At 51.3% G+C, this 26338-nt stretch overlaps 1 protein-coding gene across 4 annotated transcripts in view; it reads right to left on the bottom strand.

Moving 5' to 3' along the window:
- Nucleotides 1-1065: 1065 nt before the first annotated feature.
- Nucleotides 1066-26338, bottom strand: part of LOC138293656 (apolipoprotein L3-like) — a 165081-nt gene continuing 139808 nt past the window's right edge. For all 4 annotated transcript variants that reach the window (XM_069232948.1, XM_069232947.1, XM_069232949.1 and 1 more), the window contains 2 exons: nucleotides 6581-6659; nucleotides 1066-3386 (listed from right to left, as the gene is read on the bottom strand). In XM_069232948.1, the coding sequence (XP_069089049.1) occupies nucleotides 2596-3386; nucleotides 6581-6659 (870 nt within the window). In that variant the 3' untranslated portion in view covers nucleotides 1066-2595. The remainder of the gene's footprint in view (nucleotides 3387-6580; nucleotides 6660-26338) is intronic.

Raw genomic sequence — 26338 nt, 5'->3', positions numbered from 1 at the left:
AGAGTGTCCGCAGACAGCGCAAGGACTTTTCAGTGTGTCTGCAGACAGCGCAAGGAGTTTTCAGAGTGTCTGCAGACAGCGCAAGGAGTTTTCAGTGTCTGCAGACAGCGCAAGGAGTTTTTAGTGTCTGCAGACAGCGCAAGGAGTTTTTAGTGTCTGCAGACAGCGCAAGGAGTTTTTAGTGTCTGCAGACAGCGCAAGGAGTTTTCAGTGTCTGCAGACAGCGCAAGGAGTTTTTGAGTGCCTGCAGACAGCACAAAGAGTTTTCAGTGTCCGCAGACAATGCAAGGAGTTTTCAGAGTGTCTGCAAACAGCGCGAGGAGTTTTCAGACTGTCTGCAAACAGCGCGAGGAGTTTTCAGACTGTCTGCAAACAGCGCAAGGAGTTTCCAGAATGTCTGCAGACAGCCAAGGAGTTTTCAGAATGTCTGCAGATAGCGCAAGGAGTTTTCAGAGTGTCCGCAGCCAACGCAAGGAGTTTTCAGAGTGCCTGAAGACAGTGCAAGGAGTTTTCAGAGTGCCTGAAGACAGTGCAAGGAGTTTTCAGATTGTCCGCAGACAACGCAAGGAATTTTCAGAGTGCCTGCAGACAGCACAAGGAGTTTTCAGAGTGCCTGCAGACAGAGCAAGGAGTTTTCAGAGTGTCTGCAGACAGTGCAAGGAGTTTTCAGTGTCTGCAGACAGCGCAAGGAGTTTTCAGAGTGTCCGCAGACAGTGCAAGGAGTTTTCAGAGTGCCCGCAGACAGTGCAAGGAGTTTTCAGAGTGTCTGCAGACAGCGCAAGGAGTTTTCAGAGTGTCTGCAGACAGCGCAAGGAGTTTTCAGAGTGTCTGCAGACAGCGCAAGGAGTTTTCAGTGTAAGGAGTTTTCAGAGTGTCCGCAGACAGCGCGAGTAGTTTTCAGAGTAAGGAGTTTTCAGAGTGTCCGTAGACAGCGCAAGGAGTTTTCAGAGTGTCCGCAGACAGCGCAAGGAGTTTTCAGAGTGTCCGCAGACAGCGCAAGGAGCTTTCACAAGCAGTGACTGGTTCATATGCAAACGTGTCCAAAAAAAAAGTAACAGAAAAATGATTTGTTTATTGCTCAATATTTTATTAAGTAAAAAAGTTGGATTTATAGGCATTTATTGTCCTCTTGTTAGAATTTCACAAGATAAACCATCATGCTAAAACGCTATGTTTCCCATAGAAATGGTTAATTACAAAAAACATCTTTTTATTTAAGGAACCTATACCCCAATAGCCAATAATGAGTACTTTACATCTTAAAAAGAATTAACATTAAGGCAAGTAATAACTTTTTTTTCGAAATTGTTCAATATTTCTTTTATGATTGGATATTTCCATCACATACACCGTAAGCAGTAAACTTGGCTACAATCTGTCAGGATTATAATCACTCATGACCTATCCCGATATTACTTATTACGATTTTATACTATAAGCTTAGAGTTTAATATCTTCCAGATCTTTCAGGTATCTGGGACGTGAAACAGTATTGGGGCATCAGCTTCCAGAATATATGAAGAGGGCTACAGACGACAAACAGCCACTGCAAACAAGGACACCCATTACGCCTTTTGGCTGATAACAGATAATTTTAATATCCTTCACTCAAACAATCGGAAGAAAACTGATGAAGAAAGCCTTCTTGACAGCCATCCAACATCATCAATTTATGTAAAGATCTTTGTATTTGAAGAGTACAGGTAGATTATTCTTGGAGGTCAATACAATTAATTCAGCTGTGATTGACTGACGAAGATTAACGCAGATCTTTAATCTTCAGAGAAACATTATCGTTCGATAGAGTAACTTCTAAATAGTCATCAATTGGATTTGGTAACTTCTGGTGATCTGTAAACATCGAAAACTTTTTTCTATCGATTTCGGTATCACTATTATTTACTATACCTCTTGCACATTTTTTTAGGGTGCTCTTACACTTGGGTGCACTCTTCACCGCTCTACCCCGGGACGTGATCAACGGTACAATTGCAAGAATTGATGAAGTAGATTCACACACATTGAGGAATCTTTCAATGATCCCCTCTCATGATCATTATTCTAATAAAGTGCCTACAAGTGAACCGCTAAAATGGGAGCTCGCGTCTGACCAATAAGCCTGCACTTCAACGGAGATAATGATTTGCATTGCTCGATGTTACCCTTTGGTTTTGGTGTTCACTTTGTTGTTTTAGGATTTGGGCAGGCATGCGCTTAAGAGGATTCCGTGCCTGACCAGGAGTGACTAGACGACACCTGCCCTGTAGCTTACTTAAAACTTGCAGGATGCTTGGGAAGGAAGAACATCCAGGTGAGGTGACGTGACGGATACATATGGATCAGGGATTCTGTCAATAATGTGCTTTAGGAGGTGAGAGGGACGATATAATGATACAAATGACCTCTGCTCCTTAGTACAAAATGATTCAAATCATGATTGTACCTCTTACGCAGGCATCAGAGGCCCTAGGTACAGAATGACCACTGAGGAGAAGAAAATCAACTTCCGTCTACTATAGAATCCATATTTGTTCCCCGCGGATATCAGTAGATCGGCCATGGGGAGAAGATTGCTTGGAATGCAGTCTGCTGTGTTTACATTTGCGTCTTCTTCAAGGTGCACGCAATTTCCATCAGTTCGTGTAGCCCCTTCTCCAGCTCATCAGCCGCCACCCGTATCTTTGCTGCGGCCTCCGTCTTTGCCCCCTCATGCAAATCCTTGGCGTCCTTTGCGATGAAGATGGCATCCATGACCAAGAAAAGTCCCGTCAAGACACCAGTGGCCACTCCAGCAATGCGGATGCCCCTAGCCAGCCCTCCGGCTGCCTTACCCAACTGGGCCAGCCTCACAATCTCCACCACGTTAGCGATCCCTCTGCCTGCCCTGGGTAGAGCGCAGAGGGCGACTGCCTCAAACTCCTTCATTCTGATGCGGGAGAAGTCTGGGTGGCTGTTGAGCCTCTCCAGCTGGCACTGGATGCTCTTGAGGCACTCTTCGATCTCATTCATGCTCGTCTCGTACTGACGGATCAGAGTATCCACCTTACCACGCTCCACGCGTTCCTTCACCGTGTCAGAGATGGTGGCCGTGGCACTGGTGACCCCCCCGGCCGCAGCCACACCTAGACCCACACCCGTGACAATCAGTGAAGCCCCGAAGGTGAATGGGGCGAGGATCAGTCCCACGACAGTGGTGATGCCACCGGCAGCACTCACCGCGCCCCCGGTGATGCTTGCGATAGTAGCTCCGTGGTGGAATTGGTCCAAGCCATCTGCAATGCGGCGCAGCTCTTTGATGGTAGCTTCAAAGGAGGGGGTATGCGTCTCTAGGAGCCTCAGGAATACATTCATCCTCTGAAGTGTTAGGTAAAGCGCCTCCCTGATGTCTAAGGGGGAAAAAACAGAATAATGTGTTTAATGTTAGAGAGGAAGGAGACATATGTACCCTGGATATTTTTATATTTCTCTATGAAAGCACATTAACCCTTCTATGTACTTTTTTTTAATTTCAGATGTCCAACTAAGAGAATAAAGTCAGAGTCAAGACCCTGTGGCTAGGAACAAGGATAGATAAGTTCAGATTGAACTTTGAAGAAAGAAAGATTGCTACAGGTCACACAGCAGGTCAGCACCTCTCTGGTGTCTTTTGATAGGACAGGCGATCCTACCCTCCTGCGGGCAGTCATAAGACACCCCTCAAAGTATCGAGGGATCAAAACTACCATCTGCAGAGTCACAGAATATGTTGCACCGCTTCACTTCACTTTTGACGCGTCAGAATTCACTCTCACAACCTACAGGCGAGTGAAGCATGATTCTAAATTCAAGGCTGACCCCATCCACCCACAGGACTGGAAGAGCTGCATCACCATTTATCTTGCAACTCTCTATCACCATGAGGCCAGAAGTGCCACACATACACTCAACAGACCTAATCAGGAGACACAAAGAGAGAGACAGGTAGCAAGAGCAGGGGGGCTAGAGGAGGGATGTCTCATTTATTCATTTATGAAGATGACATTACCCAAAATGTATTAGAGCTCTTTACAAAAGAATTAGATCATTACATAAGATACATAAGCTGCATGACGCAAAGATTTTTGAGCTTTTACAATAGAGGAAGAGTGTTATAATATGGTATAAATTACAAGTCATAAATATTGAGGACCAGGAAGTAAACAGGCGTCAGGTTCAGGAAGGAGCCAATTAGTACTGAGGTCAAAGGTAAGCCTCAAGGCAGCAATCAGTGCAAAAGCTAAGTTAAGGAGGAGTTGTGTGGACTTAGAAAAGTGTCTTTCAAATACAAGGGCTTTCAGTTTGGATTTAAAGATAGCCTGTGAGTTAGTGGTGTGTTGCTTTGAAGGCAAGGAGCTCCAGGCTCTTGTTGCAATGGCTGTTATGTAAAGGTCGAGCTTCAGCATTGCATGATGGCTCAGCCCCACCAGGTATCTTACGCTGGTCAGCCGGGTAACCTGGAGTGGATGTGTGAAAAGCCTTGTGAGCCACACAAGATGTTTTGAATATAGCCCTTGCATCTATAGGAAACCAGTGGCATGTTAACAGTACCAGCAAAATATGGTCATTCCTTATGGCCCCACAGACGAAACACACTGCTGCCTGTAGAACTGCATAAGGTATTTTGCCACAGGGCAGGAATGAACGAGGACTGGACTTTCAGGGTTGAAGGATCTTCTTAACTGGTCCATATATCTTTCTTAGTCCATCCCAGTCACTGACCTTTTTCTCATTTTGTCACTGAGCGCAAGCTCGTGGCCTCAGGTTGGTTCTTTTCAATGGTTTTGTAGGTGCCAGATGGTAGAAGTGGTCTTCGGTGAGTGACAGGGCCAAGTTCCAATGGCGATTAACCCAGTGTCGGTGCCACCTCTTGGATTCTAAACCCATAAACCACGTGGAAGGCACCAAAGCGTGCGGTGTGGGTGGGAGAACAGGCTCAGGGCCACATTAATTTAGGAGATGGATGACTCCACTCCCAGGAGAAGGCACACCATGTGTCCTCCAAGTTGGTACTTAGCACATACCTGCCCTCTTCTATGCAGATCATGCTGCTATGTGGCTGCACCATTCTAGTCCAAGGGCGTAACGAAGCCCCCGCTGTGCCAGGTTAAGCAGGGTGCCTTGGACAGATTAAATTGTTTTACAGCCCTTCATAACTTTCATCTCTGGCTTGCTGGTCACTACAAGGCAGAAGGATAGACCTATACATTCTGGAAGAATAAATCTCAGTGGTACCACTGTGGGATGTGGAAGGGCCAGAGAAGTTCAAACCAGCTTAGAATAGTGACAGAATGGAAAATAAATATTTTGACTATAAAAGAAAAAAATAAGTTAGAGGCAAATACAATGAAATACCTTGAAGGAAGGAAAAAAGAATGCGAATGAGGAAAGTAAAAAGCAAGCAGGATGGAGCGCAGGCACAAAAGAAGAATAGAAAGAAGGAGAGAAAGACAGAAAGGGAAAAAATGGAAAGGGGAAGAAAAAAAGCTTAGAAAAAGGAAGAAAAAAGAATTAAAAATGGAGGAAGAGAAAGAAAGGACAGCAGAAAATAGAATGAAATGATGAAAAGAAGAAATGAGAGACGGTGTTGGAAGAAAATAAAATAAAGAATAAGCAAAGGAAAGGAATTCATGAAGAAAGAGGCATGGGAGAAGGGGTAAAGGAAGGACAGGAGGACGATAAGACGAACGGAAGAAACAAGAATATGAGAATGATACTAAGAAAAGGAGTAGGAAGGAAAATTACACATAAATGTAAGGAAGGACAGACCGTTCAGAAGACACCTGAAAGAAGACCATACAGAACAAAAGAAAGATGTAAAAACAGAATGAGAAGACAATGAAAAGGAAGAAAACAAACAAATAGAAAGTAGGAAAAAAGAGGGAGGGAAAAAAAAAAAAAATCAAAAAAATAAGTCAGTGCTAATAAATACACAGTCTTTGGCCACATTCTTTGCAAATCATGCTGAAGCTTTTTCCTCTTGGGAACAGTGACCACTTGCTCCTTATTAGAAAGGGTAGAGACCGCTCACTGATCTAGGATATTTCGTTCCATGTGGCTCAAAGTGGGGGTTATTTTACTTTTCTGGCTGCTCCCTTGGTAGAAGCCCTCCGTGAAGCTCCACACCCTGAAAATGTCTTGTGTGAGTGATGGTGTGCCGGTCACCTCCCTTGGTCTTGGCCACGAAACTGGACCTTTGCTGCTTGCATCAATAAGTAATTCCCTCTTGGAGACCCAACCGCAATGAGGACCTAACATATTGGGGTTCAGTCTTGACTCTTTCAACGGTGAGACAGAGGGCCGGATTTAGATTTTGGCAGACAAGTTTCTCCATCACGACAGTGACAGGTCCTGTCCACCGAAATATAAATCCCATAGGGAATAATGCGATTTATATTTCGGCGGACGAGATATCTGTTACCGCTGTGATGGAGTAACTCATCTGCCAAGATCTAAGTCGTCCCAGAGTGCAGAAACACCCTATAGGCTCTTTGTTGAGCTCAGAGACCATAGAAAAGGCATCTCTACTGAAGACAAGAAGCAGATTTATGAACGAAGTACTCACCACTTGCCAGCGATTCTTCATAATCTGAGGGCTCCAGTCCCTCATCATCGCCAGCGTAGGACCATTCGAGGAGCACATCCTGCACACAGAGAACAAGAGAGCACAGATTGGGTTAGAGTCAACACAAGGGTGAGGAGGGTGAAAAGATCACAGGTGCTTTGGGAACATTCTCCACTACTCTGGGTCCCATTTCCCCTGTGAGAGGACCTTCTTAAGTGAGCTGGGTCACTTATTCAGGGAGCTACTGGCTGAGCACTGCTGATGCACAAGGAGCTGGTGGCTGAGCACTGCTGTTGCACAAAGAGCTGGTTGGTGGCTGAGCACTGCTGCTGCTGCACAAGAGCTGGTGGCTGAGCACTGCTGTTGCACAAAGAGCTGGTTGGTGGCTGAGCACTGCTGCTGCTGCACAAGAGCTGGTGGCTGAGCACTGCTGTTGCACAAAGAGCTGGTTGGTGGCTGAGCACTACTGATGCTGCACAAGGAGCCGGAGGCTGAGCACTGCTGCACTGCTGCTGCACAAGGAGCCGGTGGCTGAGCACTGCTGCTGCTGCACAAGGAGCTGGTGGCTGAGCACTGCTGTTGCACAAAGAGCTGGTTGGTGGCTGAGCACTACTGATGCTTCACAAGGAGCCAGAGGCTGAACACTGCTGCTGCACAAGGAGCTGGTTGGTGGCTGAGCACTGCTGCACAAGAGCTGGTGGCTGAGCACTGCTGCTGCACAAGCAGCTGGTGGCTGAGCACTGCTGCTGCACAAGCAGCTGGTGGCTGAGCACTGCTGCTCCTGCACAAGCAGCTGGTGGCTAAGCACTGCTGCTCCTGCACACGCAGCTGGTGGCTAAGCACTGCTCTTGCACAAGCAGCTGGCGGCTAAGCACTGCTCTTGCACACGCAGCTGTTGGCTGAGCACTGCTGCTGTACAAGGAGCTGGTGGCTGAGCACTGCTGCTGTTGTACAAAGAGCTGGTGGCTGAGCACTGCTGCTCCTGCTCAAGGATCTGGTGGCTGAGCACTGCTGCTCCTGCTCAAGGAACTGGTGGCTGAGCACTGCTGCTCCTGCTCAAGGAACTGGTGGCTGAGCACTGCTGCTGCACAAGCAGCTGGTGGCTGAGCACTGCTGCTGCACAAGCAGCTGGTGGCTGAGCACTGCTGCTGCACAAGCAGCTGGTGGCTGAGCACTGCTGCTGCACAAGCAGCTGGTGGCTGAGCACTGCTGCTCCTGCACAAGCAGCTGGTGGCTGAGCACTGCTGCTCCTGCACAAGCAGCTGGTGGCTGAGCACTGCTCTTGCACACACAGCTGTTGGCTGAGCACTGCTGCTGTACAAGGAGCTGGTGGCTGAGCACTGCTGCTGTTGTACAAAGAGCTGGTGGCTGAGCACTGCTGCTCCTGCTCAAGGATCTAGTTGCGGAGCACTGCTGCTCCTGCTCAAGGAGCTGGTGGCTGAGCACTGCTGCTCCTGCTCAAGGAGCTGGTGGCTGAGCACTGCTGCTGCACAAGCAGCTGGTGGCTGAGCACTGCTGCTGCACAAGCAGCTGGTGGCTGAGCACTGCTGCTGCACAAGCAGCTGGTGGCTGAGCACTGCTGCTGCACAAGCAGCTGGTGGCTGAGCACTGCTGCTGCACAAGCACTGCTCCTGCACAAGCACCTGGTGGCTGAGCAATGTGGCTGCACAAGTAACTGGTGGCTAAGCACTGATTCTGCACAGGGATCTGGTGGTTCAGCACTTGTGCTGCACAAAGAGCTGGTGGCTGAACACTGTTGGCTGCACAAGGAGCTGGTGGCTGAGTACTGCTGGTGCACTGCACAAGGAGCTGGAGGCTGAGTACTGCTGGTGCACTGCACAAGGAGCTGGAGGCTGAGCACTGCTGGTGCACAAGGAGCTGGAATCCTGGTATTGCTGCACTCCGCACTGCTGGTTGGCAGAGCATTGGTGCTACACAAGGAGCTGAAAGATGAGCACTGGTTTTGCTGCACAAGGACCTGGCGGCCTAGCATCCCTGATCTATGCACCGATGGTGGCTGAGCACTGCTGCTGCACAAGAAGCTGAGCACTGGTTCAGCTGCACAAGGAGCTTGTGGCTGAGTGCTGCTGCTGCACAAGGAGCTGGATGCCTGGTAATGCTATACTCTGCACTGTTGGTGGCTGAGCACTGCTGCTGCAAAAGGAGATGGTAGCTGAAGCACTGCTGTTGTTGCACAAGGAGCTGGTGGCTGAACACTGCCACTGCTGCACAAGGAGCTGGTGACAGAGCACTACCCTTGCTCCACAAGGATCTGGTGGCTGAGCACTGCTGCTGCACGAGAAGCTGGAGGCCGTGCACTGCTGCACTATGCCCTGCTAGGGGCTGAGCAGTGCTGCTGCACAAGGAGCTGGTGGCTGAGCAGTGCTGCTGCACAAGGAGTTGGTGGCTGAGAACTGCTGCTGCACAAGGAGCTGGAGGCCTTGCACTGCTGCACTATGCCCTGCTGGGGGCTGAGAACTACTACTGCACAAGGAGCTGGTGGCTGAGCACTGCTGCTGTATAAACAGCTGGTGGCTGAGCACTGCTGCTGCACAAGGAACTGAGGGCCTGGCACAACTGCACTAAGCGTTGCTGGTGGCTGAGCACTGCTGCTGCAGCATGGATAGCTGGAAGAAGAGAACAGCCACTGCATCCTGGAGATTTGGTGGCAGAGCACAGCCGCTGCAGCATGGACAAGTGGTGGATGAGCACAGCCACTGTGGCATGGAGGGGTGGTGGCAGAGCACAGCTGCTGCAGCATGAAGCGGAGGTGGCAGAGCACTGCCGCTGCGGCATGGAGAGAGAGTGAAAGAGCACAGCCGCTGCGGCATGGAGAGAGAGTGGAAGAGCACAGCCGCCGTACTATGGAGAGCCGGTGGGAGCACAGCTGCTGCGGCATGGAGAGATGGTGGCCGAGCACAGCTGCTGCAGCATGGAGAGCTGGTGGCAGAGTACAGCCGCAGCAGCATTGAGCTCTGGTGGGAGAGCACAGCTGCTGCAGCAGGAAGGGGAGGTGGCAGAGCATAGGCACTGTATCATGGAGAGGTGGAGGTAGAGCACAGCGGCTGCAGCCGGGAGAGCTGGTGGCAGAGCTCAGCCGCTGCAGCATGGAGAGCCGGTGGCAGAGCTCAGCCGCTACAGCATGATGAGAGGATGGGAGAGCACAGCCACTGCAGCATGGAGAGCTGGTCATAGAGCACAGCTGCTGCAGCATGGAGAGCTGGTGGCAGAGCACAGCTGCTGCAGCATGGAGCGAGGGTGGAAGAGCGCAGCCGCTGCAGCATGGAGAGAGGGTGGGAGAGCGCAGCCTCTGCAGTATGGAGAGCCGGTGAGAGAGCACAGCCGATGCAGCATGGAGACCTGGTGGCAGAGCACAGCCGCTGCAGCATGGAGATCTGGTGGCAGAGCACAGCCGCTGCAGCATGGAGAGAGGGTGGAAAAGCGCAGCCGCTGCAGCATGGAGAGAGGGTGGCAGAGCACAGCCGCTGCAGCATGGAGATCTGGTGGCAGAGCACAGCCGCTGCAGCATGGAGAGAGGGTGGCAGAGCACAGCCACTGCAGTATGGAGATCTGGTGGCAGAGCACAGCCGCTGCAGCATGGAGATCTGGTGGCAGAGCACAGCCGCTGCAGCATGGAGAGAGGGTGGCAGAGCACAGCCGCTGCAGCATGGAGAGAGGGTGGCAGAGCACAGCCGCTGCAGCATGGAGAGAGGGTGGCAGAGCACAGCCGCTGCAGCATGGAGAGAGGGTGGCAGAGCACAGCCGCTGCAGCATGGAGAGAGGGTGGCAGAGCACAGCCGCTGCAGCATGGAGAGAGGGTGGCAGAGCACAGCCGCTTAAGCATGGAGATCTGGTGGCAGAGCACAGCCGCTGCACCACGAAGGGGAGGTGAGAGACAACATAGCCGCTGCAACATGGAGAGCCAGTGGCAGAGCACAGCTGCTGCAGCATGGAAAGAGGGTGGTAGAGCACAGCTGCAGCATGGAGAGCTGGTGGTAGTGCACAACCGCTGCAGCATGGAGAGCTGGTGGCCGAGCACAGCTGCTGCGGCATGGAGAGATGGTGGCCGAGCACAGCTGCTGCAGCATGGAGAGCTGGTGGCAGAGTACAGCCGCAGCAGCATTGAGCTCTGGTGGGAGAGCACAGCTGCTGCAGCAGGAAGGGGAGGTGGCAAAGCATAGGCACTGTATCATGGAAAGGTGGAGGTAGAGCACAGCGGCTGCAGCCGGGAGAGCTGGTGGCAGAGCTCAGCCGCTGCAGCATGGAGAGCCGGTGGCAGAGCTCAGCCGCTACAGCATGATGAGAGGATGGGAGAGCACAGCCACTGCAGCATGGAGAGCTGGTCATAGAGCACAGCTGCTGCAGCATGGAGAGCTGGTGGCAGAGCACAGCTGCTGCAGCATGGAGCGAGGGTGGAAGAGCGCAGCCGCTGCAGCATGGAGAGAGGGTGGGAGAGCGCAGCCTCTGCAGTATGGAGAGCCGGTGAGAGAGCACAGCCGATGCGGCATGGAGACCTGGTGGCAGAGCACAGCCGCTGCAGCATGGAGATCTGGTGGCAGAGCACAGCCGCTGCAGCATGGAGAGAGGGTGGAAAAGCGCAGCCGCTGCAGCATGGAGAGAGGGTGGCAGAGCACAGCCGCTGCAGCATGGAGATCTGGTGGCAGAGCACAGCCGCTGCAGCATGGAGAGAGGGTGGCAGAGCACAGCCACTGCAGTATGGAGATCTGGTGGCAGAGCACAGCCGCTGCAGCATGGAGATCTGGTGGCAGAGCACAGCCGCTGCAGCATGGAGAGAGGGTGGCAGAGCACAGCCGCTGCAGCATGGAGAGAGGGTGGCAGAGCACAGCCGCTGCAGCATGGAGAGAGGGTGGCAGAGCACAGCCGCTGCAGCATGGAGAGAGGGTGGCAGAGCACAGCCGCTTAAGCATGGAGATCTGGTGGCAGAGCACAGCCGCTGCACCACGAAGGGGAGGTGAGAGACAACATAGCCGCTGCAACATGGAGAGCCAGTGGCAGAGCACAGCTGCTGCAGCATGGAGAGCCAGTGGCAGAGCACAGCTGCTGCAGCATGGAAAGAGGGTGGTAGAGCACAGCTGCAGCATGGAGAGCTGGTGGTAGTGCACAACCGCTGCAGCATGGAGAGCTGGTGGCAGAGCACAGCTGCCGCAGCATGGAGACCTGGTGGGAGAGCACAGCCGCTGCAGCCGTGAGAGCTGGTGGCAGAGCACAGATGCTGCAGCATGGAGAGAGGGTGGGAGAGCACAGCCGCTGCAGCACGGAGAGATGGTGGGAGAGCACAGCTGCTGCGGCATGGAGACCTGGTGGCAGAGCAAAGCCGCTGCAGCATGGAGAGAGGGTGGGAGAGCACAGCCGCTGCAGCATGGAGAGAGGGTGGGAGACCACATTCTCTGCAGCATGGAGAAATGGTGGGAGAGCACAGCCGCACAGGTGTGTCTCAGAGCAATGCTTCTGCACATGGAAGATGGTGATTAGGCAATGCCCAGACACAGAAGATGGCGCCCGGGCAATGACCATGCACATGGAAGCTGGTGGTCAGGCAATGACCCGCAACACACAGGAAGCTGGTGGTCAGGCAATGACCCTGCACATGGAAGCTGGTGGTTGGGCAATTCCTCTGCAAATGGAAGCTGGTGGCAGAGCACAGCCACTGCAGCATGGAGAGCTGGTGGCAGAGCACAGCTGCTGCAGCCGTGAGAGCTGGTGGCAGAGCACAGACACTGGAGCATGGAGAGCTGGTGGCAGAGCACTGCCACCAGCTCTCCGTGCTCCAGTGTCTGTGCTCTGCCACCAGCTCTCCGTGCTCCAGTGTCTGTGCTCTGCCACCAGCTCTCCGTGCTCCAGTGTCTGAGTACAGCCGCTGCAGCACGGAGAGCTGGTGGCAGAGCACAGCCGCTGGAGCATGGGGAGCTGGTGGTAGAACACAGCCGCTGCAGCCGGGAGAGCTGGTGGCAGAGCACAGCCGCCGCAGCATGGAGAGCTGGTGGCAGAGCACAGCCGCCGCAGCATGGAGAGCTGGTGGCAGAGCACAGCCGCCCCATGGAGAGCTGGTGGCAGAGCACAGCCGCCGCAGCATGGAGAGCTGGTGGCAGAGCACAGGCGCCACAGCATGGAGAGCTGGTGGCAGAGCACAGCTGCTGCAGCATGGAGAGATGGTGGCAGAGCACAGCCGCAGTAGCATGGAGAGATGGTGGCAGAGCACAGCCGCTGCAGCATGGAGAGAGGGTGGGAGAGCACAGCCACTGCAGCATGGAGAGATGGTGGGAGGGCACATTCTCTGCAGCATGGAGAGATGGTGGGAGAGCACAGTCTCTCAGCATGGCGAGATGATGGGAGAGCACAGTCCCTGCAGCATGAACAGGAGGTTGTAGAGCATAGCTGCTGTGGCATGGAGAGATGGTGGCAGAGCACAGCTGCTGCAGCATGGAGAGAGGGTGGGAGAGCACAGCCGCTGCAGAATGGAGAGAGGGTGGGAGAGCACAGCTGCTGCAGCACGGAAAGAGGGTGGCAGAGCACAGCCGCTGCAGCACGGAAAGAGGGTGGGAGAACACAGCCGCTGCAGCATGGAGAGAGGGTGGGAGAGCACAGCTGCACAGGTGTGTCTCAGAGCAATGCTTCTGCACATGGAAGATGGTGATTAGGCAGTGCCCCGACACAGAAGCTAGCGCCCGGGCAATGACCATGCACATGGAAGCTAGTGGTCGGGCAATGACCCGCAACACACAGGAAGATGGTGGTTGGGCAATGACCCTGCACATGGCAGCTGGTGGTTGGGCAATGCCCCTGCACTTGGAACCTGGTGGTTGGGCAATGGCCCTGCACATGAAAGCTGGTGGTTGGCGAGTGCCCCTGCACATGAAAGGTGGTGGTTGGTCAGTGCCCCTGCACACGGAAGCTGGTGGTTGGCCAGTGCCCCTGCACATGGAAGCTGGTGGTTAGCCACTGCCCCTGCACATGAAGCTGGTGGTTGGCGAGTGCCCCTGAAAATGAAAGGTGGTGGTTGCCCAGAGCCCCTGCACATGGAAGCTGGTGGTTGGGCAATGCCCCTGTGTAGGAAAGTACCATCTTGCCTGGCATGTTACCCCCATTTTTCACTGTATATATGTTGTTTTAGTTGTATGTGTCACTGGGACCCTGGTAACCCAGGGCCCCAGTGCTCATAAGTGTGCCTGAATGTGTTACCTGTGTAGTGACTAACTGTCTCACTGAGGCTCTGCTAATCAGAACCTCAGTGGTTATGCTCTCTCATTTCTTTCCAAATTGTCACTAACAGGCTAGTGACCATTTTTACCAATTTACATTGGCTTACTGGAACACCCTTATAATTCCCTAGTATATGGTACTGAGGTACCCAGGGTATTGGGGTTCCAGGAGATCCCTATGGGCTGCAGCATTTCTTTTGCCACCCATAGGGAGCTCTGACAATTCTTACACAGACCTGCCACTGCAGCCTGAGTGAAATAACGTCCACGTTATTTCACAGCCATTTTACACTGCACTTAAGTAACTTATAAGTCACCTATATGTCTAACCTTTACCTGGTAAAGGTTAGGTGCAAAGTTACTTAGTGTGAGGGCACCCTGGCACTAGCCAAGGTGCCCCCACATTGTTCAGAGCCAATTCCCTGAACTTTGTGAGTGCGGGGACACCATTACACGCGTGCACTACATATAGGTCACTACCTATATGTAGCTTCACAATGGTAACTCCGAATATGGCCATGTAACATGTCTATGATCATGGAATTGCCCCCTCTATACCATCCTGGCATAGTTGGCACAATCCCATGATCCCAGTGGTCTGTAGCACAGACCCTGGTACTGCCAAACTGCCCTTCCTGGGGTTTCACTGCAGCTGCTGCTGCTGCTAACCCCTCAGACAGGCATCTGCCCTCCTGGGGTCCAGCCAGGCCTGGCCCAGGATGGCAGAACAAAGAACTTCCTCTGAGAGAGGGTGTGACACCCTCTCCCTTTGAAAAATGGTGTGAAGGCAGGGGAGGAGTAGCCTCCCCCAGCCTCTGGAAATGCTTTGTTGGGCACAGATGTGCCCAATTCTGCATAAGCCAGTCTACACCGGTTCAGGGGACCCCTTAGCCCTGCTCTGGCGCGAAACTGGACAAAGGAAAGGGGAGTGACCACTCCCCTGACCTGCACCTCCCCTGGGAGGTGTCCAGAGCGCCTCCAGTGTGCTCCAAACCTCTGCCATCTTGGAAACAGAGGTGCTGCTGGCACACTGGACTGCTCTGAGTGGCCAGTGCCACCAGGTGACGTCAGAGACTCCTGCTGATAGGCTCCTTCAGGTGTTAGTAGCCTATCCTCTCTCCTAGGTAGCCAAACCCTCTTTTCTGGCTATTTAGGGTCTCTGTCTCTGGGGAAACTTTAGATAACGAATGCATGAGCTCAGCCGAGTTCCTCTGCATCTCTCTCTTCACCTTCTGATAAGGAATCGACTGCTGACCGCGCTGGAAGCTTGCAAAACTGCAACATAGTAGCAAAGACGACTACTGCAACTCTGTAACGCTGATCCTGTCGCCTTCTCGACTGTTTTCCTGCTTGTGCATGCTGTGGGGGTAGCCTGCCTCCTCTCTGCACCAGAAGCTCCGAAGAAATCTCCCGTGGGTCGACGGAATCTTCCCCCTGCAACCGCAGGCACCAAAAAGCTGCATTACCGGTCCCTTGGGTCTCCTCTCAGCACGACGAGCGAGGTCCTTCGAATCCAGCGACTCTGTCCAAGTGACCCCCACAGTCCAGTGACTCTTCAGCCCAAGTTTGGTGGAGGTAAGTCCTTGCCTCACCTCGCTGGGCTGCATTGCTGGGAACCGCGACTTTTGCAGCTACTCCGGCCCCTGTGCACTTCCAGCGGAAATCCTGTGTGCACAGCCAAGCCTGGGTCCACGGCACTCTAACCTGCATTGCACGACTTTCTAAGTTGGTCTCCGGCGACGTGGGACTCCTTTGTGCAACTTCGGCGAGCACCGTTTCACGCATCCTCGTAGTGCCTGTTTCTGGCAATTCTCCGGGTGCTACCTGCTTCAGAGAGGGCTCCTTGTCTTGCTCGACATCCCCTCTCTCTGCTGGTCCAATTTGCGACCTCCTGGTCCCTCCTGGGCCTCAGCAGCGTCCAAAAACGCCAACCGCATGATTTGCAGCTAGCAAGGCTTGTTGGCGTCCTTTCGGCGGGAAAACACTTCTGCGCGACTCTCCACGGCGAGCGGGATCCGTCCACCAAAGGGGAAGTCTCTAGCCCTTTTCGTTCCTGCAGAAACCGCAGCTTCTTCTGTTCAGTAGAAGCTTCTTTGCACCCGCAGCTGGCATTTCCTGGGCATCTGCCCATCTCCGACTTGCTTGTGACTTTTGGACTTGGTCCCCTTGTTCCACAGGTACCCTAGATTGGAAATCCACAGTTGTTGCATTGTTGGTTTGTGTCTTTCCTGCATTATTCCTCTAACACGACTTCTTTGTCCTTAGGGGAACTTTAGTGCACTTTGCACTCACTTTTCAGGGTCTTGGGGAGGGTTAGTTTTCTAACTCTCACTATTTTCTAATAGTCCCAGCGACCCTCTACAAGGTCACATAGGTTTGGGGTCCATTCGTGGTTCGCATTCCACTTTTGGAGTATATGGTTTGTGTTGCCCCTATCCCTATGTTTCCCCATTGCATCCTATTGTAACTATACATTGTTTGCACTGTTTTCTAAGACTATACTGCATATTTTTGCTATTGTGTATATTTCCTATCCTCTCACTGAGGGTACACTCTAAGATACTTTGGCATATTGTCATAAAAATAAAGTACCTTTATTTTTAGTATAACTGTGTATTGTGTTTTCTTATGATATTGTGCATATGACACTAAGTGGTACTGTAGTAGCTTCACACGTCTCCTAGTTCAGCCTAAGCTGCTCTGCTAAGCTACCATTATCTATCAGCCTAAGCTGCTAGACACCCTATACACTAATAAGGGATAACTGGGCCTGGTGCAAGGTGCAAGTACCCCTTGGTACTCACTACAAGCCAGTCCAGCCTCCTACATTGGTTGTGCAGCGGTAGGATAAGTGCTTTGAGACTACTTACCACTCTTGTCATTGTACTTTTCATAAGAGAAAAATATACAAAACAAGGTCAGTGTATATACACATAGCCAAAAAGTTTTGCATTTCCTCTTTTCACTCTTTTCCAAGTGCTGAAAAGTACTTCTAACTTTCTAAAAAGTTCTAAAAAGTTTTTTTCTCTGTCTTTCTAAAAGCTCTGACAAACTTTTTATCTTTTACTATCACTTTAACTCTCTCTAAAAAATGTCTGGCACAGGCCAAAATGTTGATCTGTCCAAACTTGCATATGATCACCTTAGCTGGAAGGGAGCAAGGAGTCTCTGCATAGAGAGAGGTTTGAGTGTAGGGAAGAATCCTTCCTTAGAACTGTTAATTAACATGCTTAGAGTACAGGATAAGGCCATAAGTGCCCCATCTGTTGAAAAAGTAGCTAATGGTTCTCAATCTGATCCAGGGACTCCCCCAGGAAAAGATTCAGGAAAGAAACTTCCTAGCCTGCCCATTACTAGACAGTCTAGCATAGTTGGTAATGATGATGAGCCACACCATATAAATAGTGTTGTCTCACATCATAGCAAAAGCATTTATTCTCACCATACTGGTAGTGATGTTTCTGTTAGCCAAGCTGTTAGGGTGGCTTCTGTAAGGGACAGGTCTCCTTCTGTCCATTCTCACCATACTTCTGTTTCAAGGCATGTCCCTCCCACCCACCCTGATGACAGATTGTTAGAAAGGGAGCTCAATAGATTGAGAGTGGAACAAACCAGACTGAAGCTCAAGAAGCAACAGCTGGATTTGGATAGACAGACTTTAGAAGTAGAGAAGGAGAGACAGAAACTGGGTTTAGAAACCCATGGTGGCAGCAGCAGTATTCCCCATAGTCATCCTGTAAAAGAGCATGATTCCAGGAATCTGCACAAGATAGTTCCCCCTTACAAGGAGGGGGATGACATTAACAAGTGGTTTGCTGCACTTGAGAGGGCCTGTGTTGTACAGGATGTCCCTCAAAGGCAGTGGGCTGCTATCCTATGGCTATAATTTAGTGGAAAAGGTAGGGATAGGCTCCTTACTGTGAAAGAAAATGATGCTAATAATTTCCAAGTTCTTAAGAATGCACTCCTGGATGGTTATGGCTTAACCACTGAACAATACAGGATAAAGTTCAGAGAGACCAAAAAGGAGTCTTCACAAGACTGGGTTGATTTCATTGACCATTCAGTGAAGGCCTTGGAGGGGTGGTTACATGGCAGTAAAGTTACTGATTATGACAGCCTGTATAACTTGATCCTGAGAGAGCATATTCTTAATAATTGTGTGTCTGATTTGTTGCACCAGTACTTGGTGGACTCTGATCTGACCTCTCCCCAAGAATTGGGAAAGAAGGCAGACAAATGGGTCAGAACAAGGGTGAACAGAAAAGTTCATACAGGGGGTGACAAAGATGGCAACAAAAAGAAGGATGGTAAGTCTTCTGACAAGGGTGGGGACAAATCTAAAAATGAGTCTTCAGCAGGCCCACAAAAACACTCTGGTGGGGGTGGTGGGCCCAAATCCTCTTTTAATCAGAACAAGGAAAAGAAACCATGGTGCTATTTATGTAAAATAAAAGGCCATTGGACAACAGATCCCAGTTGTCCAAAGAAAAGCACCAATGCTCCTACCACTACAACCCCTACTGCTACCCCTAGTGTCCCTACTAATAGCAGTGGTGGTGGGCGCAAACCTACTAATAGCCAATCCAAGGGAGTAGCTGGGCTCACTATTGGTAACTTAGTTGGGGTTGGCCTTGTTAGGGAGGCCACAGAGGCTGTGTTAGTCTCTGAGGGGGCTATTGATTTAGCCACCTTAGTTGCTTGTCCCCTTAATATGGATAAGTACAAGCAGCTACCCCTAATAAATGGTGTTGAGGTTCAGGCCTACAGGGACACTGGTGCCAGTGTGACTATGGTCATAGAGAAACTGGTCCACCCTGAACAACACCTACTTGGTCACCAGTACCAAGTAACCGATGCTCACAACAACACACTTAGCCACCCCATGGCTGTTGTTAATCTCAACTGGGGGGGGGCGGTTACTGGTCCAAAGAAAGTTGTGGTAGCCACAGATTTACCTGTAGACTGTCTACTAGGAAATGATTTGGAGACATCAGCTTGGTCAGATGTGGAGTTGGAGGCCCATGCAGCAATGCTGGGCATCCCAGGGCATATTTTTGCTTTGACAAGGGCTCAGGCCAAAAAGCAAAAAGGACAGGGAAGCTTGGATCCTGGAACAATGGACCAAGTGCTCCCTAAAGCTAGGGCTAGTAGAAGCAAACCACTTCCTATTATCCCTCCCTCTACAGTGGATTCAACTTCTCAGGAAGAAGAATTCCCTCCCTGTGCAGAACCTACACCAGAGGAGCTGGAAGCAGACACTGCTGAGCTTTTGGGTGAAGGGGGGCCTGCCAGAGAGGAGCTGAGTGTGGCACAGCAAACCTGTCCCACATTAGAGGGTCTCAGACAGCAAGCTGTCAAACAGGCTAATGGGGATGTCAGTGACTCTCACAGAGTTTACTGGGAGGACAACCTCTTGTACACTGAGCATAGGGATCCTAAACCTGGAGCTGCCAGGAGATTAGTGATTCCTCAGGAGTACAGAAAGTTCCTCCTAACACTGGCACATGACATTCCCTTAGCTGGGCATCTAGGACAAATGAAAACTTGGGACAGGCTTGTTCCCCTGTTTCATTGGCCTAGAATGTCTGAGGACACAAAGGAATTTTGTAAGTCCTGTGAAACCTGTCAAGCCAGTGGCAAGACTGGTGGCACCCCAAAGGCACCCCTTATCCCACTGCCTGTGGTTGGGGTTCCCTTTGAAAGGGTAGGGGTTGACATAGTTGGCCCCCTTGACCCTCCTACTGCTTCAGGCAATAGGTTTATCTTGGTGGTAGTGGACCATGCCACAAGATATCCTGAAGCTATTCCTTTAAGGACCACTACAGCACCTGCAGTGGCAAAGGCCCTCCTGGGAATATTTTCCAGGGTGGGCTTCCCAAAGGAAGTGGTATCAGACAGGGGAAGCAATTTCATGTCTGCATACTTAAAGGCCATGTGGAAGGAGTGTGGTGTAACTTACAAGTTCACTACAACCTATCACCCACAAACAAATGGACTGGTGGAGAGATTTAATAAAACTCTCAAAGGCATGATTATGGGTCTCCCTGAAAAACTCCGCAGGAGATGGGATATCCTTCTACCATGCCTCCTTTTTGCCTACAGGGAGGTACCCCAGAAAGGAGTGGGCTTCAGCCCCTTTGAACTTCTTTTTGGACACCCTGTTAGGGGTCCACTCACACTTGTAAAGGAGGGTTGGGAACAACCTTTAAAAGCTCCTAAGCAGGATATTGTGGATTATGTACTTGGCCTCAGATCAAGGATGGCTGAGTACATGAAAAAGGCCAGTAAAAACCTTCAGGCCAGCCAAGAGCTCCAGAAGCAATGGCATGATCAGAAGGCTGTTTTGGTTCAGTACCAACCAGGGCAGAAAGTGTGGGTCTTGGAGCCTGTGGCCCCAAGAGCACTTCAAGATAAATGGAGTGGACCCCACACAATTGTTGAAAAGAAGGGAGAAGTCACCTATTTAGTTGACTTAGGCACTGCCAGGAGTCCCCTTAGGGTGCTCCATGTCAACCGCCTGAAACCCTACTATGACAGGGCTGATCTCACCCTGCTCATGGCAACAGATGAGGGACAGGAAGAAGACAGTGATCCTCTACCTGATCTCTTCTCTTCCACAGAACAAGATGCTCTGGTGGAAGGTGTAGTTTTGGCTGATTGTCTTACTGCTGAGCAGAAAGACAATTGCATAAACCTCCTAGATCAATTCTCTGAACTCTTCTCTACTGTGCCAGGTACCACTTCTTGGTGTGAGCACACTATAGATACTGGAGACAGTTTACCTGTCAAAAGTAACATCTATAGGCAGCCTGACCATGTCAGGGACTGCATAAAGCAAGAGGTCCAGAAAATGTTAGAACTAGGAGTAGTTGAGCACTCTGACAGTCCATGGGCTTCTCCTGTGGTACTGGTACCAAAACCCCATTCCAAAGATGGAAAGAAGGAAATGCGGTTTTGTGTAGACTATAGAGGTCTCAACTTGGTAACCAAAACTGATGCTCACCCTATACCCAGGGCAGATGAGCTCATAGATACACTGGCATCTGCCAAGTATCTAAGCACTTTTGACTTGACTGCAGGGTATTGGCAGATCAAATTGTCAGAAGATGCTAAACCTAAGACTGCATTTTCAACCATTGGAGGACATTACCAGTTTACTGTAATGCCTTTTGGGTTGAAAAATGCACCTGCCACTTTTCAGAGGTTGGTGAACACAGTCCTGCAAGGGCTGGAAGCTTTCAGTGCAGCATATTTGGACGATATAGCTGTCTTTAGCTCCAGCTGGGATGATCACCTGGTCCACCTATGGAAAGTTTTGGAGGCCCTGCAAAAGGCAGGCCTCACTATCAAGGCTTCAAAGTGCCAGATAGGGCAGGGTAAGGTGGTTTATCTGGGACACCTTGTTGGTGGGGAACAGATTGCACCACTTCAGGGGAAAATCCAAACAATTATTGATTGGGTTCCCCCTACCACTCAGACTCAGGTGAGAGCCTTCCTAGGCCTCACTGGGTATTACAGGAGGTTCATTAAGAACTATGGCTCCATTGCAGCCCCTCTTAATGACCTCACATCCAAGAAAATGCCTAAAAAGGTATTATGGACAGCAAACTGTCAGAAAGCCTTTGAGGAGCTGAAGCAGGCCATGTGCTCTGCACCTGTCCTGAAAAGCCCTTGTTACTCTAAAAAATTCTATGTCCAAACTGATGCATCTGAATTAGGAGTAGGGGCAGTCCTATCACAACTTAATTCTGAGGGCCAGGATCAACCTGTTGCTTTTATTAGTAGGAGGTTGACCCCTAGAGAAAAGCGTTGGTCTGCCATTGAGAGGGAGGCCTTTGCTGTGGTCTGGGCACTGAAGAAGTTGAGGCCATACCTGTTTGGCACTCACTTCATTGTTCAGACAGACCACAAACCTCTACTTTGGCTAAAACAAATGAAAGGTGAAAATCCTAAATTGTTGAGGTGGTCCATATCCCTACAGGGAATGGACTATACAGTGGAACATAGACCTGGGAGTAGCCACTCCAATGCAGATGGACTCTCCAGATATTTCCACTTAGACAATGAAGACTCATCAGGTCATGGCTAGTCTTATTGTCCTTCGTTTGGGGGGGGGGGGGGGGTTGTGTAGGAAAGTACCATCTTGCCTGGCATGTTACCCCCATTTTTCACTGTATATATGTTGTTTTAGTTGTATGTGTCACTGGGACCCTGGTAACCCAGGGCCCCAGTGCTCATAAGTGTGCCTGAATGTGTTACCTGTGTAGTGACTAACTGTCTCACTGAGGCTCTGCTAATCAGAACCTCAGTGGTTATGCTCTCTCATTTCTTTCCAAATTGTCACTAACAGGCTAGTGACCATTTTTACCAATTTACATTGGCTTACTGGAACACCCTTATAATTCCCTAGTATATGGTACTGAGGTACCCAGGGTATTGGGGTTCCAGGAGATCCCTATGGGCTGCAGCATTTCTTTTGCCACCCATAGGGAGCTCTGACAATTCTTACACAGGCCTGCCACTGCAGCCTGAGTGAAATAACGTCCACGTTATTTCACAGCCATTTTACACTGCACTTAAGTAACTTATAAGTCACCTATATGTCTAACCTTTACCTGGTAAAGGTTAGGTGCAAAGTTACTTAGTGTGAGGGCACCCTGGCACTAGCCAAGGTGCCCCCACATTGTTCAGAGCCAATTCCCTGAACTTTGTGAGTGCGGGGACACCATTACACGCGTGCACTACATATAGGTCACTACCTATATGTAGCTTCACAATGGTAACTCCGAATATGGCCATTTAACATGTCTATGATCATGGAATTGCCCCCTCTATACCATCCTGGCATAGTTGGCACAATCCCATGATCCCAGTGGTCTGTAGCACAGACCCTGGTACTTCCAAACTGCCCTTCCTGGGGTTTCACTGCAGCTGCTGCTGCTGCCAACCCCTCAGACAGGCATCTGCCCTCCTGGGGTCCAGCCAGGCCTGGCCCAGGATGGCAGAACAAAGAACTTCCTCTGAGAGAGGGTGTGACACCCTCTCCCTTTGGAAAATGGTGTGAAGGCAGGGGAGGAGTAGCCTCCCCCAGCCTCTGGAAATGCTTTGTTGGGCACAGATGTGCCCAATTCTGCATAAGCCAGTCTACACCGGTTCAGGGGACCCCTTAGCCCTGCTCTGGCGCGAAACTGGACAAAGGAAAGGGGAGTGACCACTCCCCTGACCTGCACCTCCCCTGGGAGGTGTCCAGAGCTCCTCCAGTGTGCTCCAGACCTCTGCCATCTTGGAAACAGAGGTGCTGCTGGCACACTGGACTGCTCTGAGTGGCCAGTGCCACCAGGTGACGTCAGAGACTCCTGCTGATAGGCTCCTTCAGGTGTTAGTAGCCTATCCTCTCTCCTAGGTAGCCAAACCCTCTTTTCTGGCTATTTAGGGTCTCTGTCTCTGGGGAAACTTTAGATAACGAATGCATGAGCTCAGCCGAGTTCCTCTGCATCTCTCTCTTCACCTTCTGATAAGGAATCGACTGCTGACCGCGCTGGAAGCTTGCAAAACTGCAACATAGTAGCAAAGACGACTACTGCAACTCTGTAACGCTGATCCTGTCGCCTTCTCGACTGTTTTCCTGCTTGTGCATGCTGTGGGGGTAGCATGACTCCTCTCTGCACCAGAAGCTCCGAAGAAATCTCCCGTGGGTCGACGGAATCTTCCCCCTGCAACCGCAGGCACCAAAAAGCTGCATTACCGGTCCCTTGGGTCTCCTCTCAGCACGACGAACGAGGTCCCTCGAATCCAGCGACTCTGTCCAAGTGACCCCCACAGTCCAGTGACTCTTCAGCCCAAGTTTGGTGGAGGTAAGTCCTTGCCTCACCTCGCTGGGCTGCATTGCTGGGAACCGCGACTTTTGCAGCTACTCCGGCCCCTGTGCACTTCCGGCGGAAATCCTGTGTGCACAGCCAAGCCTGGGTCCACGCCACTCTAACCTGCATCGCACGACTTTCTAAGTTGGTCTCCGGCGACGTGGGACTCCTTTGTGCAACTTCGGCGAGCACCGTTTCACGCATCCTCGTAGTGCCTGTTTCTGGCACTTCTCCGGGTGCTACCTGCTTCAGAGAGGGCTCCTTGTCTTGCTCGACGTCCCCTCTCTCTGCTGGTCCAATTTGCGACCTCCTGGTCCCTCCTGGGCCTCAGCAGCGTCCAAAAACGCCAACCGCACGATTTGCAGCTAGCAAGGCTTGTTGGCGTCCTTTCGGCGGGAAAACACTTCTGCACGACTCTCCACGGCGAGAGGGATCCGTCCACCAAAGGGGAAGTCTCTAGCCCTTTTCGTTCCTGCAGAAACCGCAGCTTCTTCTGTTCAGTAGAAGCTTCTTTGCACCCGCAGCTGGCATTTCCTGGGCATCTGCCCATCTCCGACTTGCTTGTGACTTTTGGACTTGGTCCCCTTGTTCCACAGGTACCCTAGATTGGAAATCAACAGTTGTTGCATTGTTGGTTTGTGTCTTTCCTGCATTATTCCTCTAACACGACTTCTTTGTCCTTAGGGGAACTTTAGTGCACTTTGCACTCACTTTTCAGGGTCTTGGGGAGGGTTAGTTTTCTAACTCTCACTATTTTCTAATAGTCCCAGCGACCCTCTACAAGGTCACATAGGTTTGGGGTCCATTCGTGGTTCGCATTCCACTTTTGGAGTATATGGTTTGTGTTGCCCCTATCCCTATGTTTCCCCATTGCATCCTATTGTAACTATACATTGTTTGCACTGTTTTCTAAGACTATACTGCATATTTTTGCTATTGTGTATATATATCTTGTGTATATTTCCTATCCTCTCACTGAGGGTACACTCTAAGATACTTTGGCATATTGTCATAAAAATAAAGTACCTTTATTTTTAGTATAACTGTGTATTGTGTTTTCTTATGATATTGTGCATATGACACTAAGTGGTACTGTAGTAGCTTCACACGTCTCCTAGTTCAGCCTAAGCTGCTCTGCTAAGCTACCATTATCTATCAGCCTAAGCTGCTAGACACCCTATACACTAATAAGGGATAACTGGGCCTGGTGCAAGGTGCAAGTACCCCTTGGTACTCACTACAAGCCAGTCCAGCCTCCTACACCCTGCACATGGAAGCTGGTGGCTGGGCAATGCCCTTGCACATGGAAGCTGGTGGCTGGGCAATTCCTCTGCAAATGGAAGCTGGTGGTTGGTCAGTGCCCCTGCACATGAAAAATGGTGGTTGGCCAGTACCCCTCCACATGAAAGCTGGTGGTTGGGCAATGCCCTTGCACATGGCGATTGGTCAATGCCTCTGCACATAGACGCTGGTGGCTGGTGCCCATGCACATGGAAGCTGGTGTTTGGGCAATGCCCCTGCACATGTGTTGCATAGACGCTCTAGGTGCTGATAGTATGGCTACACAGGATCCTGGATTGCGCAGAACACACCGCACTGGCAGCATGGCTGCATAGGACCTTGCATTGCATAGACGCACAGAGTGCTGGGGCTGAACAGTATGCCTGCACAGGATTCAAGACCATATGCTGCATGGACACGCAGGGCACTGGCGGCTAAGTGTAAGACTGCCCAGGATTCCAGACCCTGTGCTGCACAGATGCACGGACTGCTGGACGTGAGCAGTACACCAGCACTGGATCCTGGTTCATGTGCTGCATAGGCATGCAGGGCACTGGCAGCTGACAGTATGGCTGTACAAGACTTTAGATCCTGCATTGCGCAGACACACAGGGTGCTGGGGCTGAGCTGTATGGCTGCACAGGATCCTGGACCCTGCGTTGCACAGATGTATGGGACGCTGGAGTAGTATGGCTGCACAGGATGCTTGACCTTGAATTGCATAGATGCACAGGGTGATGGGGCTGAGCAGGATGACTGCACAGGATCCCGGACCTTGCATTGCCCAGAAACTCAGGATGCTGGCAGCTGAGCAGTACGGCTGCACAAGATCCTGGACCCTGCGTTGCAGAGATGAGTAGGTGTGCTGGTAGCTAAGTCTACGAGTGCACAGGATCTCGGACCCTGCACTGCACAGATGCATGGAGTGCCGGGGCTGAGCAGTACGGCTGCACAGAATCCTGGACCCTGTGTTGTGTAGACGCTTAGACTCCGGCGGCTGAGCAGTATGGCAGCACATGAACCTGGACTCTGCATTGCACAGATGCGCAGGACACTGGTGGCTAAGTGAGGGCTGCACAGGATTGCGGACCGGGCACTGCGTAGTCTCGCAGGGTGCTGAGCAGTACGCCTGCACAGGATCCCGACCCCCTGCGTTGCACAGACGCATGAGGTTCTGAGGCTGAGCAGTACTCCTGCACAGGATCCCGACCCCCTGCATTGCACAGACGCACAGTATTCTGCGGCTGAGCAGTACGCCTGCACAGGATCCTGACCCCCTGCGTTGCACAGACGTGCGGGGTTCTGAGGCTGAGCAGTACGCCTGCACAGGATCCCGACCCCCTGCGTTGCACAGACGCATGAGGTTCTGAGGCTGAGCAGTACTCCTGCACAGG

The sequence above is a fragment of the Pleurodeles waltl genome, chromosome 4_2, assembly GCF_031143425.1.
Source record: "Pleurodeles waltl isolate 20211129_DDA chromosome 4_2, aPleWal1.hap1.20221129, whole genome shotgun sequence".
NCBI lineage: Eukaryota > Metazoa > Chordata > Amphibia > Caudata > Salamandridae > Pleurodeles > Pleurodeles waltl.
The sequence above is the reverse complement of the archived record's forward strand: the minus strand, read 5'-3'. Positions and strand labels throughout refer to the sequence as shown.